This window comes from Gadus macrocephalus, chromosome 21 (genome assembly GCF_031168955.1).
Source record: "Gadus macrocephalus chromosome 21, ASM3116895v1".
NCBI classification, from domain to species: domain Eukaryota; kingdom Metazoa; phylum Chordata; class Actinopteri; order Gadiformes; family Gadidae; genus Gadus; species Gadus macrocephalus.
In genome coordinates this window covers 13539769-13555153 of record NC_082402.1, presented here as the reverse complement: position 1 = coordinate 13555153, position 15385 = coordinate 13539769, and the positions used below count along the sequence as shown (strand labels likewise).

At 45.2% G+C, this 15385-nt stretch overlaps 3 protein-coding genes across 3 annotated transcripts; 1 reads left to right on the top strand and 2 right to left on the bottom strand.

The window, feature by feature from the left end:
- Positions 1 to 1349: 1349 nt before the first annotated feature.
- ubr7 (ubiquitin protein ligase E3 component n-recognin 7) lies at positions 1350 to 6041 on the bottom strand. The gene is made up of 11 exons (XM_060041408.1): positions 5742 to 6041; positions 5412 to 5545; positions 5258 to 5315; positions 4902 to 4997; positions 4724 to 4777; positions 4323 to 4428; positions 3743 to 3867; positions 3246 to 3413; positions 2516 to 2681; positions 2184 to 2245; positions 1350 to 2065 (listed from the first exon to the last, which is right to left on the bottom strand). Exons 1-11 carry the CDS (start codon positions 5868 to 5870, stop codon positions 1982 to 1984), a joined length of 1182 nt encoding a protein of 393 aa, XP_059897391.1. The 5' UTR covers positions 5871 to 6041; the 3' UTR covers positions 1350 to 1981.
- Positions 6042 to 6407: 366 nt separating this feature from the next.
- Positions 6408 to 6968, top strand: si:dkeyp-55f12.3 (uncharacterized protein LOC568418 homolog). Its single transcript, XM_060041409.1, has 2 exons — positions 6408 to 6640; positions 6803 to 6968. The coding sequence occupies exons 1-2, from the start codon at positions 6433 to 6435 to the stop codon at positions 6886 to 6888; spliced, it is 294 nt and encodes a 97-aa protein (XP_059897392.1). The 5' UTR covers positions 6408 to 6432; the 3' UTR covers positions 6889 to 6968.
- A 571-nt stretch (positions 6969 to 7539) lies between these two features.
- On the bottom strand, positions 7540 to 8811 carry tmem251 (transmembrane protein 251). The gene is made up of 2 exons (XM_060041407.1): positions 8658 to 8811; positions 7540 to 8187 (listed from the first exon to the last, which is right to left on the bottom strand). Exon 2 carries the CDS (start codon positions 8170 to 8172, stop codon positions 7762 to 7764), a length of 411 nt encoding a protein of 136 aa, XP_059897390.1. The 5' UTR covers positions 8173 to 8187; positions 8658 to 8811; the 3' UTR covers positions 7540 to 7761.
- Positions 8812 to 15385: the final 6574 nt, after the last annotated feature.

The following is a 15385-nucleotide window of genomic DNA, read 5'->3' as shown; positions in this document are numbered from 1 at the left end:
TGTGTGGGTAACATGTATTTTATCCACAGCTTGACATCGTTATGCACGTCTTATTTACAATAGTACTGTTGCACCTCGTATTCTATAGCTGGACTCGTCTTGGCTACTTTGGTTGTGTGGATGTATCATCCCTTTAAAGCCTGTTTTTATAGTATATTCAATACACTCGGCTTGTCTTTTAGGTACAGGCCTAAAGTATTTGACTACAGTCAAGACTACACAGGAGCAGGTGTGGTGGAAATTAACCTTACATTCTATGTTAAACTATGATTATTATTAGGCCTACATATCATATATATACTTTAATGGTGGAAAAGAGCTGATCACCTTTAGCCTAGATGTTATGTGCCATGTGACACCAGTGAGTAAGTCCAGTTCATTCCCATCGGATGGGCCATGTGGCACATCAGTCAGAGAGTCCAGTCTACTCCCATTTTGATGTACTCTCTGAAGACAATGCTTACATTCACACGTCTGCATCATCTCTGTTTGTATAAGGATAATATATGTTCTAAGGTCACATTGGGATTCAGAAGACATAGGGGTATGCTGACATCCACACAGTATGACCCTGATGGGAAATTCTATATTTGATGAAAGTCCAACTTTGTATTGTGTAAAATTCGGGGATATAAGGAGCTGTCTGGGATTCATTCAGGAGTGTGTATTCGAGGATACCATTCGGCTTTGTTGTCTCTCGTTTGCGGGTGGCAATAAACTCTTCATCTATACTTGACCTGGACTCCCCGATTCCTCTTGCTTTTAGCTAGTTGAAGTGAATTAGATAAGTTGTTATTATTAATTCTACAACACAGGTTATACAGAAAATCTTATAGTACTTTGACCAAAGGTCATCATCATGATGATGTGTTGTCTGAAACAAAGGGTTGCTGAAACCTGTCTGGAGGCCATTTCTGCTGTCTAGCCGCAAACAGGGAAGGGTAGAAACAACCAATCTACAGAGTCAGGCTTAGTCCAGTCTCACAAATAAGACCTTATATTAAAAGCTTAAATCACTCGGCCAGCAAAAGCAAACGGTAAAAAAGTTTCTGTAGTGTCTGTTTGTTTCAAATCAACACAGTGTAGACTGGCAACTGCAGAAATACACATATTTAAATCCCCTTCTGTAGGATTCATCCACTAGCACAAATGTGTTTTCTTTAGTCCAGTTACTCCTAAGAGAAACAGGAAACAATGCGTAGCTCCGCCCCCTTTAGTTGTTGATTTCCAGGCCAGGCTCTGAGCAATCTATCCTCAGTAGCTCCGCTATAACACAGTAGGACTGCGGGATTAGGCTTAGTCTAAACGTCAGCAAAACGATTCCACAGTAAAAGCACCGAGACCACAACTTCTCCTTCAAACGGCAGCAAACCAGGGTTGACACTTTAATAAACACGTTCATCAATATGCCAATGAAGAACCATTTTTAAAATACAATCAATGATTAAAGCGTTATTTACACAAAACTGCAGATGTTCTACCTAGTATAAAGATAGGATACAATGGAACATTTATCACGTATACCTAGTACAAAGGTAGGGTGTACAATAGTTAATTTAACAAATCTACCTAGTTTGAAGGTAGGATGTATTGTGGTACATTGAAGCCTACCGAGTAGACCAGTGCTATAGCACATGTACCACTGTAGGGGTAGGGTGTACTGTTGTACATTCACATCTACCTCCTATAATGGTAGAGTGTACTATGTACCACTATTGGCAAAATGTTGTGTGATATCCTACCTGTGTGCGAATATTGAAAATATAAGATCCTGAAATTACGAATAAACAACTTTAAGGTGTCTTGTACGTTCTGCTGGGATGGGGGTGTGTGATAGCCCTAAAAGATAAAAGATACAATATTCTATATTTACCGACTTTTAATATAGGGTGCACTGTTACACGTGAACTAAGGTACTATAGAACTTGAGCACAGTACTACAGTCCAGGTAAAAACCGGCGGTGTCAGAACTGATCTGAGATCAGAACATCTGCCCGTCCGCCCGCCGCCTCTTCCTGCTCTGCTGCTGTTCAAAGAACCGTCTGATGTCGTCGGGCGTCACCACCTGACAGGAAACAGAGAGGTCACCTGACATCAAGCCTCATCTCAGGCTGTACCTTAAGATAATGAAGGTTTGTGGTATTATACAACACCATGTTAACGAGTAATGATCTCGTACTCACCTTTCCCTCCGCTGCAAAGCTCTGGAGGAAGTCTTTCAGCTCCGTCTTCATGTCGTTGTATCCTTGAAACAAAGAAGAACAGTTGGGTTCGGTTCCTCATTACCGGGTCAGTAACTGACCACAAATACTCGTAAAATATATACTAGAAATGCAAATCCTGAAATCAACTAGAATATTGAATATTCAGTACTCTGTCCATAAAAAAGGCTTATTTTTTTGATGCATTCTGTGTATTATTTTAGTATTTAGCACTGTTGGTATATTGCATTTCATCTCATTTCTAATCTATTTTCCATTTTGTAGCACGTTTTTTTTTTTCAAAACACACACACCATGTATGATCTCCAGCTGCTGGACTCTGTTGAGGTTGTCCAGGGCTGACATGAGGGGGTCGTGACCCCTCTGCGCCTCCTCACTGCGCTGGCCCTTGGTCTCGTAGGCCAGCACTGTGTCGCACTCGTCCAGCAGGAAGCTCACCCCGGACGCAACGTAGCACCTCTACACACCCACCACCAGGGGGCAGAACAGCACACAACGTTAAACCCAGCTCATTGCTCAACACAGTACTTTTATTTTGAAATGGTTTTGAAGCAATTAACATATTTGTTCAAAGCCACACTAACACACAAACATTTATAGGGAGTTTAATAGACACTTTTACCCAAATTGACGATAAAAAAGAGGCAGAGAACAATCGTAAATGATCGAGATTGGAGAAACAAAAAGTGATGCAAGACGATGAAGCAGAAAGTCAGGTTTGTGGCCATTTGTTATTAGTGGGATTGTCCAGAAGACCACAATAGGATTTAGTGTGTGACCACCAGCAGGCAGGAGAGCCTTGTGGTTAGGGTGCTCGATACCAAGCCGGAGGTCTTCAGCCTGCAGCCTACCTGTGGGCATTCTATTGAGCAAGATCCCCTAACCCAGACCGGCTCCTTGATGACATGCATGCGTCTGACTTCAGTTGAAGTGACAGGCAAACGCTGCATGCAGCGGCCAACAACGCACAGCACAACACTATCAGCCGAGGAGAGGGTGAAGGTGACCCCTGGGCCGTCTCACCTGGCAGGAGACGCAGGAGCAGAGCTTGGTCCTCCAGGTGGCCGGCCAGAACACAGCCCCCCTCTGCACCCTCCGGGGACCCCCCAGCCCCTCCAGCTCCTTCAGCCGGCACGCCTCCTCCAGCTCCTCGCACCGCCGCTTGCAGCGCTCCACCTTCAACTCTGTTTTCTGCAAACAGGAATCCCAATGACTTAAACCTCGGCTAGGTCACAAACGGCAGGTTGTTTAGCGCCAACGTTAACGTATGGTGGGCTGTGCTGGCCATTTTAAACCATCCCTTTAAGACATCCTCAGTGGAGCCGCTCAACTGTCCATAAAGGCCACTAGGGAGGTGACTGAGGATTGTTGATTATATCATACATCAGGGCAGACAGTGGATTGATTTTGAAATGGCTTCTAATGACAAATCAACATCTTGGTGGTAAAGTAATTTGCCTTGAGTCAAACTGAGCCAGCCTATTAACAGCCTCCTTACTATCAGTCGTCTCCTTACTCACCTCCTCTTCATCGCCGCCGGTCACCCGGCTAGTGGACGGCTCCCCTTCTTTTTTCAACTCCTCGCTCTTCACCTCCTTCTGCTCCTCTTTCTGCTCCTCCTCTCCCTCTAGTCGACCACCAGGAGCTGACCAGCCACACAAAAGAGAGCCACGGTGGTGACCAGCCAGGAAAAGAGGAGGCAGTTCCCTCAGGTAACAGAGTAGTCTATTCAAATTGACTCCTTCACGCCATTGTCAACAGTTGGCTAATTAAACTGCCATCCTGAGCTCAAACTAATGTAGCAAGATAAAACGATAATTGACTCTTCTGTCATTTAGCAGACGCTTTAATCCAAAGCATTCTATAGTCAATATATCTCATTAATGAGCGCTGCAGGTAGGGCTAGTTAGGGCTTCTTGCTCAAGGATGACTTCCGATAGACTGTTGAAACTGGAGGATCAAAATCAGGTGTAGTGGCGCCTTAATTTAGAACGCTAGACTGCATGTTGAACAAGGTGTGATCTGACTTGTAATAAGTCAGATATGATATGGTCATAATATCAAGCTCGGTGAAACTGTGTGTTATGGGGCTCTGGTTACTTGCTACGGTGGCCGCATAGGTCCATAGGAAGGGGTTCTTGTTCATACAGGACCCGCAGACCATCTCCTGCAGCTCCACACTGTCTGGCGTTTCACATCCCAGGTGCTGGGAGAACAGGGATCAGGGAATATTAGAACAAGCGTAGGCTGAGAGAGGGTCAGGAACTGTAGCGTTATCCCGAAGCACCGCACTGAAATTCCCGCTACTTTACTTCTTATCAGAAGAACAACAACAAAGACAAGGAAATAAGTCCCGCCCACTCTCTCATGCAAAAAACGCTAATCTAGAGCATCCCGTTCCAGGCATTCTGTTTTGGGAGGAGAACGTCTGTTTACGAGGTGAGGGCAAGCGGAGTAGACAGGCAGACACAGAGGATAGCAGCATCCAGGTGGAACCTTACTCTGCCGTGAAGCCAGTCCTCACACAGAATACACTGGACCATCTCGTCCTCCACCTGAACACCAGGAAACAAGGCACAACATTTATATTTCCAATGGATATTACAGTGATAGTATTCTTGCTCATCGTATCTAAAGCTTCTCTGTAAGGAACATTGGGACATCGGAGCGAGCAGGTACCTGGTCATCTGGGTCAGGGTACGGACGGTTGCAGGTGCAGTAGAGACCAAAGAAGTTGTGGCTGTATTTGTTCTCGCTGTTGAGCTGCTCCTTGTCCTGAAATCAAAGCAGGTAGAAGGTGCTTATTGGCTTTCTATCTAACCCATGACATATTTTACATTTACAGTTAGCAGAAACTTTCATCCAAAGCAACTCACAAGTGAGGCTGAGAACAACATTGGACATAACGTTGGAGTAACGATAACGATTTCCAAGCGCGGCACAAACTAGTTTCTAAAACAAAAACAAACTGGACAAGGTGCAGAGTACAATAAGAAAAAGAAAAGAAGAATTAAATGGAATTGAAGAAGACCTACTGGGTACAACTTGCACTGTTGTTTGAACTTGCTGTTTCCACAGTCACAGCGGAAGTTTCTGCGGAGAAACCAACCGTTTGTTATATTTACACATTCAATTCATAGGGTATTATATCTACAACACCAGCAGACCAACAGGGTGGCATTGACCTACCTTTTGGTGTAGAGTTCGAACAAGTCGTGCCCTTCATGGCATTTATAAGAGCAAGCAAGACACACACCTGCTGCCTCTCCACCCTTTGGTGTGCAGGTGTTGCAGGCGTACAGGGCCTGCCGCTTCACATAGCCCTGGGAAGGTCACACATACACAGGCACTGTTAAAAACGCACACAGACACTGGTATAAACATTAGTCTATGAAAGAATAGATTTGTTGAGTCTAGAAAACCATACAATATGTACAAGGGTTCATATTACTTAGACCATAGGGATTGTATCAAGTAGAACTAGGTGAAGAACACTGCAACCTGATGATATAACCGCACCTGAGGAAACGAGCACAAATCCGAATCGCTGCCAGCCAGAACAGCAGAAGCTTCGTTCTCCAACTCCTCATCCTCCTCCAGAACATCCACAAGAGAAACGGTGGTTTCCTCTTCCTCGTTGGCCGCCATCTTTATTGATATACACCGATCTGCACTCCTCTATCAAATGGATACAAATCGGATTTGCAGACGGGCTGATTTCGTGTTGATTTAGCCTAAATATTAGCTATTTCTGTCCAGTTATCTGCTAGTTGTTGTGGCGTCTCTGGACAACTTCCCAACTACTTCCGGTGCACGTATTTCGCGGGAAACGTACTAGAAAGTGACGTAAATTAACATGAAAACAACCCGCAGCGACCAATCCTGAACGTTAGAAAAAAGGTTTGTGAAATTTCCTAGGAACAGTTATCGTTATACTATATATAATAAATACCCATAATTATATATAATAAATAACATTTCAAGATGTTTGATATTAATTTCCACGTACCTACAATTTAAAAATGAAAAAGTATGAATAATACAGCTTATAAATAAACAAATGAGTATACATATATTTGTTAACAGATATATATTAATCATTAACTCAATTAATGAGGGCTGTGTTATTTTCATTAGTCTTAACATGCTTCAATATAAAAAAGCAAAAGTAAACGTACAAAGCGGAAGCAGTTCATCCAGTGTTCAAAACATGGCGCCGCACGGTGTGACGCTGCGAGGGGAGCTGAGGTACAGGGATGGGGTGAAGAAGAACATAGACGTACACATAGAAGGTAACCTCACCTCAATGATCGTGGGCATCAAGACACTTAGAGAACAAGTGTCAGACCTTCTCACAGAACTTACAGTGCAAGAAAAGGGGTCGGTCGCCGGTGACAAAGAGGAGCTTGGATCTAGTGGTGAGGATATTTTAATTTTGTGAATATTATTTGTTTATTGCTCAAATGCTATCGCTTTTGCGAAATTCTCACCTAAACGAGTATAAAAACGTTGAAGCCATAACGATTGCAATGGCCTATTGGTCTACAATGGTCTAAGTGATCTATTACTTTCTACCGCAGATGAAGATGATGAGAGCGATGAAGAGATGGAGCCGATGCACGTTTCAGAACCTCCTGCAAAGAAATCAAAACCTGTAAAAAAGTGATGGCCCTTTGATCGTGGATCATATCTTCCCATGCTTTATTTTTTATTAAATGTGCCTTTGAGGAACATGTTATACATTTACCCTTCAGTCTACTGTACTTATTACTGACAGCCTTTCATGTGTATTATGTGTTTAAAACGGTTGTATTGTTTGAACTAATCTAGCTGGTTGATTGAATACTTCTAGATATTGAGCAGCACAGTGAAATAGATTTTAGTGAAGGGGCATGTAATCGGCGTAATGAATCAATTTTGCACATTGTATATTTACACCATTCATACTTTCTCCAGATGTTAACCAGAATGAAACAATCTTTCGACCCTAGTGTCTTCAAATGAACCGTTGACGATAATTTCATTAAGACATCACGTCCAATTGTATCCAAGCTACGATTGAGGCAAAGGTTAATAAATATTAGAGTGCATGTTTGTATAATTGAGGCAGTGACAGTGTTAATAGGCTGTATGCAAGTGTGGAAATGTTATATCTAAATGATATTTCCTATACAGAATAAATAATATGGATAAAGTGTTGAGGTAAGTATGACATGTTGATGCTGAAGTGTAACGTGTATATGGAGAATGAAGGTGTGTGTGTGTGTGTGTAGTCATACATAATACACCATCTGTATTAATATACTGGTGTCAGATGTCAACAGTACAGAACATGTGCTTTATTTGTCATACCAACAGGACAACATAATCATATTTCCATTCAATAATTATACGGTGTAATAAATCATACGACGAATCGAATGACATAAAAACAAGTATCTACCACTCGCCAAGGTGGCTTAATGGGAATAGTCAGTTTACATTTTGGACCAGGGAGAGGCTTCTAGTCTCACACAAACACACACACTAATTGGCCACCTCAGGTGTCAATCAACTGCAAACGGCTGATCTGATTGGATGCCTTGGCAAAAGTCTGGTGGCGGTTACAGAGCACAGCCAGGCAGATGGGCAGAATGCAGTAGCCAATAGTCTTGGGGTCGGCCCTAGTGCAGGAGTAGAGGAACAGGAAGACTTGGAGGTAGGGGACGAGGAAGATAGTGGCCCACACCCAGAGGGGCAGAAGGAGGAGATGGGTCTTGAGACTTCGGCTCCAGGAGGAAGACAGGGGTGCTGAGGAAGAGGAGGCGGCCACACTCCTCTTCTGTTCTAGCCGCTCGACGTGCTCCAGGGAGAAATGGTTAATCTCAAACACATAGTAGACGGCCAACATGCTGGCAAGCAGGTAGAGGCCAACGCCTATCCAACCCATTCTCTGGCGAAAATTCATCATTCTCCATAATCTTCCCTGGAAGACAAACAGGTTACATTAAGATTAGTTTATTTTCAACCAAGTGGAAATTTGTCTCCTGCTTTATCCAGTGTGTTTAAAAAAACGCATGATATAATACATAGGATACAGGCAAATTTCAAAGGATTGAAGATCAACCATGTCAATTATTTATTTCAACGTCTCTTGAGGTAACGAATATTTTAGGCATTGAATATTTACCATTAAATAGGTAAGACAGACAGTATGCTATGGCTTTGGAAATTCAACATCATATAATAGGATAGAGAAGGCTGACAGCTTTGACTTTTAAAATATGTATTCATACGTTTAGTTCGGTTAAGTAAGTTACTAGTTAGCTAGACTAGAAAGCAGATCGGCCAGGTAGACTAGTTCCCTCCCAGCTGCATTCACAACATAACCTACCGAGCCACGCTGATTATACAGCACAAATTGCACGTTTTAATGTATGATGAGATTTACTTTACCTTCGTTGACACAGTAAATGGAACAAATCTAGTTAGTCTTATGATGTTTGATCTGAATTATTTCACATCCATTGTTGAACAACAAGCTCTCTGCTCTGCGCCGTGCGGTCATGTGACTTCAAGCGCAACTTCCGGGTAACGCGGACTTTAATTTGAGGACAACAGCACCATCTGGTGGCACAAATAAGACTTTGTTCACCCAGGCTGGTGTTTCGATCTGCATTCAATTAAAATAGACCAGCTACAGGCCATTCTGCGGAAGCGTAATGCATCGCTTAAGTAATAATTACTGCTCGTTTTTATGACTTAACGACATAGTTATCTTAGAAGTCTGACAAAGGAAAAATAATAGATTTTCTGAAATGATTCCAGTTTTATTTTGGATCATGTTTGAGACGTTAGGAGATACTACCATCAGTAAAAGTGATGGTATTGTGTTAGTTTGTCCCCTTTGTGCACCGCATGACTTTGGGGTTGTTCAGACAGAAAGTCCTTCATGTTGAACCGATATGGCTTCAATCACGGATATAAGATGATATTTCGGAAATGCATTCTCTTATGTTAGCCTACATCTGGTCAGGCGAACAGTTCGATTACATCATTTACATTTTTACTAATATGCCTACCTTAGATAGCTTAGATCGACCACCACGACTAAACGTGTGTGTGTGTGTGTGTGTGTGTGTGTGTGTGTGTGTGTGTGTGTGTGTGTGTGTGTGTGTGTGTGTGTGTGTGTGTGTGTGTGTGTGTGTGCAGTCCTACTACATTCGTCTAGATTTGAGCAATTACACAATTGCCACATTGCTTAATCTTGTCTTCGTCACGACCTGCTGCTGTTTTTTCTATTGATTTAAAAATGCACGCCCCTGTTGGGTAAGAGGTTTGCAGGTGCATCCCCCTTATATGAAACGGTAATCTATGTACAAAAATATGACATGTGACATGGTATGCATAAAGACAGGCCAGGCAACACCAAAGCTATTTAATCATCATTCATGATCCTATTTGTTACTTTTAAATTAGCTCTATTTGGCAAATTCTTGCACGACTGCTGAATGACTACTTGTTCTGTATTCTCTCTGTCGCGCTCTGACCACTGGACGTCGTTCAGCTCTTTGTGTTGCATTTCTATTGTAGCTACTGAGATTATTCTCAGCCTTACTTCCCAGTCACTTTGGATAAAAGCATTTGCTAAACGACGATGTCATGTAATTATCTTGTAACCAAATAAATCGCTTAGACAAATGGCAATTTCCTTACTCAATAACACTTACTGGACATTTATTCCTACATTGGAGTTACATGTATTGTCTTCATTAACAAAGACTCCCAAGAGAGACTGGGAACCTAGGAAATGTCTGCATTGAGCGTTTTGCAAATAAGTCTAAGCCTAAAACCCTGAGTCTGTATTCGTGTTTCATTTATTTTTTAGCTCCTGTCTCTTTAATTATTTGGGTGATTTGACAGTATGTTTCCAGTAGATGGCAGTAGTCGCCAAGGATCTATTGTTGCGGCCTTCTGCACGACGTCACCGTGCGTAGATTACGTTATACGGAGCTCATAACGTAACCAAGCTAATGGATTACTATACTATGTTGCTCCAGGGATACCCGAGGGATCGAACATATATAGTTACATATACACATATTGAGTATATGCATCATCCTATGTTGTTGAATCACTAAGCCTCCATGGGGTACAATATGCTACTGTCAATACACCGTCGGATACACTCTCTCACTCTTTTTCCATCCTTGCCCTGATAGAAGACCTATCTGGCTGTTTGTGTTATATAGTGGTCTCGGTGTAGGGGGGGAAGGGTGGACTTGCTGGGGGGGGGGGGGGGGGGGGGTGGTAGAGTGGGTGGAGGTTGGGTTGGAGAGGTGGTTTGCATGGATTGGCGGGTTGTCGAAGTGGAGTGCGGCTGGTTTGGGTGCAGAGGTGGGGGTCGGGGTGGAGGTTGAGGTGGAGAGGGGGGTGGTCGGGGTGGAGGTTGAGGTGGAGAGGGTGGTGGTCGGGTGGGAGGTTGAGGTGGAGAGGGGGGTGGTCGGGGTGGAGGTTGAGGTGGAGAGGGGGGTGGTCGGGGTGGAGGTTGAGGTGGAGAGGGGGGTGGTCGGGGTGGAGGTTGAGGTGGAGAGGGTGGTGGTCGGGGTGGAGGTTGAGGTGGAGAGGGTGGTGGTCGGGTGGGAGGTTGAGGTGGAGAGGGTGGTGGTCGGGGTGGAGGTTGAGGTGGAGAGGGTGGTGGTCGGGGTGGAGGTTGAGGTGGAGAGGGGGGTGGTCGGGGTGGAGGTTGAGGTGGAGAGGGTGGTGGTCGGGGTGGAGGTTGAGGTGGAGAGGGGGGTGGTCGGGGTGGAGGTTGAGGTGGAGAGGGTGGTGGTCGGGGTGGAGGTTGAGGTGGAGAGGGTGGTGGTCGGGGTGGCGGTGGGAGTGGAGTGGCGGTGGTCTGAGTGGAGAGAGGGGTGGCCTCGGCTGTTGTTTCTGGAGAGGGTGGAGACATCTGGGGGAGGTCTGGGATGTCTGTTGAGCCTTTAGAAACGGTTCATTGGTCGTAGAGGGAGTCCATGAGGCTCAGCCGGCTTTGAGGAACTACTACTAAAGGTCCAATGCTTTAGTATTTATTTGGCAGTATTTGATGGTTTCATACAGACTTGGTGATTGCTTCCAGGAAATACTGAGAGAAGGTGAAGTCCAGGCTCATACTACTGATGCTGTGCTCTAGCTCACGTCTTACAGAACATCCAATCATCTGCTCTCATTAACGATCACATCTTCCAACATAAACCACTGGAGTACATCTTATTAGATGCTGCAGCCGGCTACGTTAGACCTATGATAAATATGCCTACAGTTGGTCTGTGTTCTTTTTTAGCTTGAACGATTTGAGCAGAAATAATGAGATTGCTTGTTGTTAATGTCCATGCGTGTGTAAACAGACCCAGAATTAATTACCTAGCATGTAAAATGTGTTTACAAACTAGGACCTTAATAATGTTTATTATCACGGTCTTGCCTGGGCAGAACTGACCCTTAGCTTGGCCAGAGTTCAGGGTTTTGTGTGCAGAAACCTCCCAAGAGAGCATCGTTAAGGCTCTGTAGCCTGCAGGGTCAACATGAACTAACTACACAACCTATGTCAGCCGAGATTCCTCCACTTTGGGCGCTACATGTTTCTGTCACAACCACGAAGAGGCTCTCGGTCTCATCTCCCACTCGCTGCTACTCTTCCAGTCCCAGGTCCTATTTATGTTCTTGCCATGCGTCTTCTTTTTGCTTTTTCTGCTTTTACCTCTTATGACAGCTGCCTCAAATCCATCTTTAAACAGATTTAATAGTGAAGTTTTCTTCACTTAATAAAGTGCCAAGTAATGCAAGAAAATGTCACCCCTCTTTATCATAGTATGTGCATACTCCTCGTGTGTGTGTGTGTGTGTGTGTGTGTGTGTGTGTGTGTGTGTGTGTGTGTGTGTGTGTGTGTGTGTGTGTGTGTGTGTGTGTGTGTGTGTGTGTGTGTGTGTGTGTGTGTGTGTGTGTGTGTGTGTGTGCGTGCGTGCGTGCATGTGTGTGTGTGTTTATATATAAAGAAAGGTCGTCAGATGGATTTTAGATGGAAAAGCGGTTTGAAACACTGATGGAAGCTAAAAGCTGAGATTTGCCTGTGCACACCGGGGGTCCGCTGGGAGAGAGGAGGAGGTATGTATGATCCAGGGGTCCGCTGGGGGAGAGGAGGAGGTATGTATGATCCAGGCTGTCTTCTTTTTAATGAGCAGCGGCAGAGGAGACGGCTGTTAGCGAAGGTGGACTTCTGTGGATTGACCCTCTGTGTGTGTGGCCCCCCCCTACCCTATGGACTGGAAGGGGGGGGGGGGTAGATATATGTGAGAGGGAGAGGGGGGAAGGGGAGAGATGAGAGGGAGAGAGAGTGGGGGAGAATGAAAGCAAGTAACAGAGAGAGAGAGAGAGAGAGAGAGAGAGAGAGAGAGAGAGATACACAAAGGGAGGAGAGAGAGAGAGAGAGAGAGAGAGAGAGAGAGAGAGAGAGAGAGAGAGAGAGAGAGAGAGAGAGAGAGAGAGAGAGAGAGAGAGAGAAAGAAATGGGGACAGAGGGAGAGCGAGGAAGAGAGAGAGGTAGAGAGAGAGGGAGGGAATGAGAGAGAGAGAGGGAGATACATTATTTCTGCACCTATACGCCCCAGCATATTGTTTGTGTTTGTATGCTTACTTGGCAACGGAACTCTCTGATTATGGGATAGAGAGAGCAGAAGGAGGGATGGAGACAGAAATAGAAATAGAGGGAGAGACAGCCCTAAATAGAGGCAGAGAGGGAGAGCCAGAAATAGAGATCAAGGAATGAAAGGCAGAAGTAGGGAGAGGGAAAGATCGGGGAGAGAGTCAGAAATAGAGATGGAGGTAGAGAGGCGGGAAGAGGGGGGGAAGGAGAGAGAGATCAGGGAGGATCTCATCTAGACCGTCTGGCCTGGCCTAGGTGTATTCCCCAACTGTAGACTATGATCCTGGATATCAATGCGCTTTCTGAGCCCACATACACACTGCGTAGTGTACACCATGTGCCCACCCCTGAACACGGAGCCTTCTCTGTGTATGGGGGGAGAGTGCATCAAATCCATTTCCGTTTCAAAGTTATTTATTTCTTGAACCGCTCATCCCGGCTGTCGGCATCCGTAGTGTGTCAGCATATCGACTGCTCCCACTCTGCACCTGAATTAAGGTCAGGTGATTTGCAAAATCGATAAACACCTGATGGATTTCAAACCATCCAGGTTCATCGTCATGGTAATGGCCTGCCAGTACTCCAGGAGAGGAAAGCTGTACAGGCCCCCCCAGAAAGTTACCGGACGATTTCCAGTCATGTTGAAGATGGGGGGTGGGGGGAAACAAGCCGCCACCATCAAATTGTCAGAGGAATGGAGATCTTCTCCTCTCTCTGGTTCTCTCTCTCCCTTTTTGCCTCTCTCCCTCCATCTCTCTCTCCCTGAGATCCCTCTCCCCCTACCTGCGGTTGTCTAACTCAGAGTCAGAAAGAGTTGCATTGCCAAGTAAGCTTCCACAAACAAGGAATTTGCTGAGGAGTATTGGTGCATTAATAATGATGTATCTGTCTCTGGATGTCTCTCTGTCTCTTTCTGTCTATTTTGCACTCTGTCTCTCTCTCTGTCTCTCTCGCTCTCTCTCTCTCTCTCTCTCTCTCTCTCTCTCGCTCTCTCTCTCTCTCTCTCTCTCTCTCTCTCTCTCTCTCTCTCTCTCTCTCTCTCTCTCTCTCTCTCTCTCTCCCCGTGTCCGTCTGGACTGGAGCAGTGAGGATGTGCTATGTGTGTTATATGTGCATGTGTGTTTGTCTCTCTCTTTCTCCATCCTGTCACTGATACTAGCGTAAGGACCTATTGAGTGCTAGGTGTAATAATGGTCTGGGTGGAGAGGTGGTGGTCGAAGGGGAGTGATGGTGGTAGTTTGGTTAAAAAGGTGGTGGAAGATGGTGGTGCTTCGGATGGAGAGGTGGTGGTCTGGGTGGGTGAGGTCTGGGATGTCTGGTGAGCCTTTATAAACGGTTGATTGGTCGTAGAGGGAGTCCATGAGGCTCAGAAGGCTTTGAGGGAGAGGTACTAAAGGTCCCAGTGCTTTAGTATTTAGCCTCCGTAACTCAGAGTTGGACTTCTCTCTCTGGAGTCAAGGCTCATACTGAGGCTGTCCTCCAGCTCACGTCTCACAGAACATCTAATCATCTGCTCTCATTAACAATCACATCTTCTTTCTATCTAAAACTCTGTAATATGTCGTGGAATGAGTCTAATGTTACTACATTAGACCCATGATAAATATACAAGACGTGTTCTTTTTTTAGCTTCCACGGACTGAGCAGAAATAATGAGATTACTTGTTGTGAACGTCCATGCGTGTGTCCACAGACCCAAAGTATCCCGTAAGCTTTCACAAACAAGGTATTTGCTGAGGTGTATTGGTGCATTAACAACAATGTATCTGTCTCTGTCTGTCTCTGTCTCTCTCTAACCCCATCCCGTCTGTCTGGACTGGACCAGCGGGGACGTGCTATACGTGTGTGTTGTGTGCGTGTGTGTGTGTGTGTGTGTGTGTGTGTGTGTGTGATTGTCTCTTGACACGGCATTGTGTGTTTGTGTGTGTGTGTCTGTCTTGACACTGCTCTGGTTCTTGATTTATTGCTGTGCGTTTCTGTGGGTCCCAGTGATGGGGGGGCAGCCGGGTATGCCTGTGTGTTGATGTTGTGTTATTGTGTCCTAAACCCTGCCTGTCGGGGTGTGTTTGTGTGTTGGTCGTTTGTATATTGGTCCAGTGCATGTTGGTGTTGTTCTATTGTTTCCTAAACCCTGCCTGTCGGGTTGTGTTTGTGTGTTGTCCGTGTGTTTGTATGTTGGCCGTGTGTTGTTGTGTCCTAAACCCCTCCCATCCTGGTGTGTTTGTGTGTTGGTCGTTTGTGTATTTGTCGTGTGTGCGTGTTGGTGTTGTTTTATTGTTTCCTAAACCCCGCCTGTCGGGGTGCGTTTGTGTGTTGGACGTGTGTTGTTGCAGGCTGTGTTTGTGTGTCTGTGTTGTCGTGTCATAACCCCTGCTTGTCGAGGCGTGTTGGCTGACTGGTCCGCTCCGCAGCAGATCAGAGCCGATCTGTCCTCACCCCCCCCCCCTAGACCGTCCCTTCCTGCAGCCGTGATCTATTAGAGAAGGGGTCCTTGGCCCGC